The sequence below is a fragment of the Capsicum annuum genome, unplaced genomic scaffold (assembly GCF_002878395.1).
Source record: "Capsicum annuum cultivar UCD-10X-F1 unplaced genomic scaffold, UCD10Xv1.1 ctg73330, whole genome shotgun sequence".
Classification (NCBI taxonomy): domain Eukaryota; kingdom Viridiplantae; phylum Streptophyta; class Magnoliopsida; order Solanales; family Solanaceae; genus Capsicum; species Capsicum annuum.
This window is the reverse complement of record NW_025883333.1, coordinates 1-5,210: the sequence shown is the minus strand read 5'-3', so window position 1 is coordinate 5,210 and position 5,210 is coordinate 1. Positions and strand designations below refer to the sequence as shown.

General features: G+C 37.0%; 2 protein-coding genes across 2 annotated transcripts; both read left to right on the top strand.

Moving 5' to 3' along the window:
- The first annotated feature begins 171 nt into the window (after positions 1-171).
- Positions 172-4,113, top strand: LOC124894367 (putative late blight resistance protein homolog R1B-17). The gene is made up of 3 exons (XM_047405064.1): positions 172-366; positions 510-3,032; positions 3,232-4,113. Exons 1-2 carry the CDS (start codon positions 172-174, stop codon positions 1,374-1,376), a joined length of 1,062 nt encoding a protein of 353 aa, XP_047261020.1. The 3' UTR covers positions 1,377-3,032; positions 3,232-4,113.
- LOC124894366 (putative late blight resistance protein homolog R1A-10) lies at positions 1,416-2,735 on the top strand. The gene is made up of 2 exons (XM_047405063.1): positions 1,416-2,091; positions 2,293-2,735. Exons 1-2 carry the CDS (start codon positions 1,416-1,418, stop codon positions 2,733-2,735), a joined length of 1,119 nt encoding a protein of 372 aa, XP_047261019.1.
- Positions 4,114-5,210: the final 1,097 nt, after the last annotated feature.

Sequence of the window (5,210 nt, the reverse complement as noted above, 5' to 3'; positions counted from 1 at the left end):
ATCAGTAGAAGTTAGACGTTTTATTAAGAAACTCCTTGAATTCTCTCTGGAAGTTCTGAGAGAATATCTGATTCATCTACAAGAGCACATGGTAACCGTTATTACCCCGAGCACTTCAGGGGCTCGAAACATTATGTCATGATAGAGTTCCTATTAGTTATTGTTACTGATATGCCGAAGGACTTTATTCATCATAGCAAATTGTTTGATCTTTTGGCACGTGTTGGAGCACTCATCAGGAAGGTATCAACTCTTGTTCACGACTTAAAAGAACAATCAAGGAATAAAGAGAGTACGAATGGAACAAATCGTGCAGCTCTAGACTTGCTGAAAAATATTGAACTCCTCAAGGAAGATCTCAAATATGTTTATCTGAAAGCCCCGGACTCATATCAATGTTGCTTCCCCATGAATGATGGACCGCTCTTCATGCATCTTCTACTCATCCACTTGAATGGTCTGCTAGAGTCCAATGCTTATTCAATTGCTTTGATAAAGGATGACATTAGACTGGTGAAAGAAGCCCTCGATTCATAAGATTGTTCTTCGAGAATGTTGAGCAAGGATTGTATAAAGATCTCAGGTCACGCGTTTTAGATGTGGCATATGAGGCTAAAGATGTCATTGATTCAATTATTGTTCGAGACAATGGTCTCTTACATCTTATTTTCTCACTTCGCATCACCATAAAAAAGATCAAACATATCAAAGAAGAAGTCTCCAATATATCTGTGAAGATTCCCAAGAACAGCAGCCTCACTGTAGTAAACTCTACCAAGAAGCCAGTTGAAAGAAAATCATTGACAACTGGTAAAATAATTGTAGGTTTTAAGGAGGAAACAAACTGGTTAATTAGTAAGCTCACCAGTGGACCGAAAAATGTTGATGTCATCTCAATCATTGGTATGCCGGGTTCGGGCAAAACTACTTTGGCGTACAAAGTATACAATGATGAATCAGTTTGTAGTCATTTCGACGTTCGTGCATGGTGCACTGTCGACCAAGAATATGACGAGAAGAAGTTGCTGGTGGAACTTTTCAATCAGGTTACTGGCGCGGATTTGAAGTCCAGTGAGGATATTGATGTTGCCGATAAGCGGAGGAAACAATTGTATGGAAAGAGGTATCTAATTGTGTTAGATGACGTGTGGGATACTACTACATGGGATGATCTAACAAGACCTTTCCCTGAAGCTGAGAAAGGAAGTAGAATTATTTTGACGACTCGACAAAAGGAAGTGACTTTTCATGGAAAGGGAAACACTGATCCTCTTAACCTTCGGTTGCTAAGACCAGAAGAAAGTTGGGAGTTATTAAAGAAAAGAGCATTTGGAGACCAGAGTTGCCCTGATGAACTATTGGATGTTGGAAAATAAATAGCCGAAAATTGTAAGGGACTTCCTTTGGTGGCTGATATGATTGCTGGAGTCATTGCAGGGAGGGAAAAGATAAAGTCCGTGTGGCTTGAAGTTCGAAATAATTTCAATTCTTTTATTTTGAATGGTGAAGTTGATGTGATGAAGGTTATAGAATTAAGTTATGACCATTTACCTCATCAACTGAAGCCATGCTTTCTCTACCTTCCAACATTTGAGAAGGACCAAGAAATCAACATAGATCGGTTGAAAGTGTATTGGCGTGCTGAAGGGCTCGTTGAACAGATGGGGATGAAGAGTTTGGAAGAAGCGATGGAAATTTATTTGGATAATTTAATTTCCAGTAGCTTGGTAATTGCTTTCAATGAGATAGGTAGATCTCCGACTTGCCAACTACATGATCTTGTGCATGACTTTTGTTGGATAAAAGCAAAAGAGGAAAAGTTGTTTGACATGATAAGTTCTTCAGATTTTATGCCACACACAGTGACCATTTTTTATGATAAGGAGCATATCAGGCCTAACAATTTCATCCTGCTCAATTCAAAAATGCAAAGGCATTCTGGTAAACACCTCTATTCTTTGATGATAACTGGAGACGAGATGGAAGATTGTCCTTCTGATGCTTGTCACCTAAGAGACTTGAGGCTTCTTAAAGTGTTGATAACTGATCCCTCTTTTATGAAGGTGAAGGATTCTTTGCTGAATGAAATAGGCATGTTGAATCATTTGAGGTTCTTATGAATTGGGACAGAAGTTACATCTCTACCTTCATCTTTCTCAAATCTCTGGAATCTCGGAACCTTGTCGGTGACTAACAAAAGATCAACCTTGGTACTATTACCGAGAATTTGGGATCTTGTAAAGTTGAGAGTGCTGGACATTGAGGCTTGTTCTTTCTTTGATATGGATACAGGTGAACCAATACTGATAGCAGAGGACTCAAAGTTAGAGAACTTGAAAGAATTAGGGAAACTCGTGCTTTCCTATTCGAATGAAATAGAGGATATTTTCATAAGGTTCCCCAATCTTCAAGAGCTTATACTAATTCTCAAGGAATCATGGGATTATTCAACAGAGCGATATTGGTTCCCGAAATTGGATTTCCTAATTGAACTAGAATTCCTCAAAGTAAAATTTGAAAGTTCAAATGCAAATGATAGTGGGCCCTCTTTAGTGACAAATTGGTCGTGGGATTTTCATTTTCCTTCCAATTTGAAAATATTGGTGTTGTGGGACTTTCCTCTGACATCCGATTCACTATCAACAATAGCAAGACTGCCCAACCTTGAAGAGTTGTTCCTTACGAGAACAATCAGGGGGAAGAATGGAACATGGGGGAAGAAGACACCTTTTTGAATCTCAAATATTTGAATTTGGATGAAATGACTCTTGCTAAGTGGGAATTTGGAGACGAACCCTTTCGCGTGCTTGAGAAATTAGGACTGTGGAGATGTCGTAAGCTTGAGGAGATTCCTCCTAGTTTCGGCTATATTTGTTCGTTGAAAATCATCAAACTTGTTGAGAGCCCTCAACTTGAAGATTCTGCGAAGAATATTAAACAATACGTTGAAGATTTGGGAGGGGACGAGCTTCTGGTCTTGGGCCCGACTAATATCCTGTTATTCAAGTAGCTCTTAAGCACCACCAGAACAGGTTCTTCTCTGTTCTTTTGCACTGTGTTTGATGAAAGCTTAAGGTAATTAGGAAAATCAGCAGGGCGTGTGTGTGTGTAAATTAATGTAATGGGATGACATTGATCAATATTTCTATGACTTTTTATGTTTCTTTCTTCAGTTTCTTGTATTCTTACTTTTTTCTCCTGATAAAGTTTTATGCACATTTTATGCATCAGATCCTGAGAACATTGAAAGGAAGGGAAGGATAAGTCACTTTGGTACAATCATGGAAGGAGACCAAGAGAAGGAGGAAACAAACAACTCATTGGTATGTCATACAATAGTCATCCATATTAATGCTATACATCTATTTAATGAATTGTTAATCTAAAGCATAAATAATAAAAGTTTCTCCCCATGCTCAGTTCACCTCTTAATTAGTGTGCCATTTCTATGCCGAGTTTACTGCCACCAAATGCCGCGATTTCCACTCTAAGTCTCTATTTGAAACATACATGGGATTGCTAACTCTGATATGATGGGAAAGAAGGAAGTTATATAAAAGGTCTGCAATCTCAATTAATCTCAAATTTTTGTAAATCTTTCAAGAAATACATCATCACAAACTAAGTTGCTCGGACTCTTCAAATATGTTTATGGGTGTGTGTCGGATCCTCCAAAAATAGTGTATTTTTGAAGGATCCGACACGGGTGTGGCAACATTTTTGGAGAGTCCGAGCAACTTAGATCACAAACATGTGACAACTCTTCAGGTACTGAAATCATTGAGAAATTCCAATGCAACAAGAAGTGGGATGCTCGCGTGCAAAGAGTTTGAATTGTGATGCAGAGTGGTGGAATCAACCATCGATAAGCATTTGGTGTTTGGGGCTATTGTAATTAATTATGAAGATGTTTAAATAGGTGTTTCTTTACAACATTTGGCTTCATGTGCAATAACTAGTGTTATTATAAATCCTCTTACCTATTAATACATCGATTTTAAGCATTCTGTGTGAAAAGTCTTTAGCACTCTTTGTATTTGTGTGTTTAAGTTCTCTAGCTGTGACATTGGCTTCTGTACAAACCACAAACAGTAAGTTGTGCTTTGCTGGGTAGACTGTATATGACTAAGAAACTTCTATTACATTTTGTGCAGACTTTTCAATGTCTTTTAGAAAAATTCCAATTTCGTAATAAAAATTATAATTTCAATAAATACACTTGTCATTCAGTGATTTGTCTGTCTGATATGTCGTATGCAATTGCAAGTCAAACGTGAGGTATGTTGTATTGGGGTGAGAGCAAGATATACCAATATTAAGTATAACTTTCTATTTGGTCATTTGCAAATTTAAGGTACTTATCTGCTTTTTTTTTTTTTTTTAACTGCATTTCTTTCATATAGTGAGTTAATATTATTTATTTCATTATTTAGTCGACCTTAGCTTAGCCTACGACACTATACAAATTCAATTGGTACTCTGAATTACGTACGAATTGACGGCCGAACAAGACCGTATACAACTCAAATACCTAATTGTACAACTCCGTTAGTTTCAGCTTTCTATATTTCTACGCTCCCCCTAGAGTTGAGAATGATAAATATTTCAAACTTGACAATCAATGCTGCAAGTTATCTGTGTCCCAATGCTTTTGTCAAAAATGTCACATGAGTTGACATATTTTATGTCATTTCCTCTCTATCTTCTCCTCCACACCAAAACATATTTTTCGACTTTCACCTCCAAAAAGTAAATGTTATTCTCACATTCATAATTTTAAAGTAATTTCTTATATATTTTTTCTTTGGGATGACAATAAATATCAATCAAATAGACTCACCAATCATCAGTTCACACTCGTATTTTCCTCTTTCAAATTTTGTACAACTCGTCATGTACAAATTTCAATACTAAGAAAAGTGTTGTGCTGTAGTTGCTGTAGCTCCTACTCTAGCTCTATTATTCAGATAGATCACCCCGCATCTACTTAAATCATTCAAGATGAATCCGCAATCCATTTTTCGTCAGGCAATACGTGGATTAACTCCCGATATGACAGTAAAAGCTAAAAGTTGGGTATATCGACTCTGAGATCTGATATTGCTCCATGGCTAGTATCCAGCTGTCCAACTAATAACATTAACTGTATACAACTTAAATGCTGCATGTGTTTGACTAGTTCAAACATATTTTTTCTTTCATAGGTAACT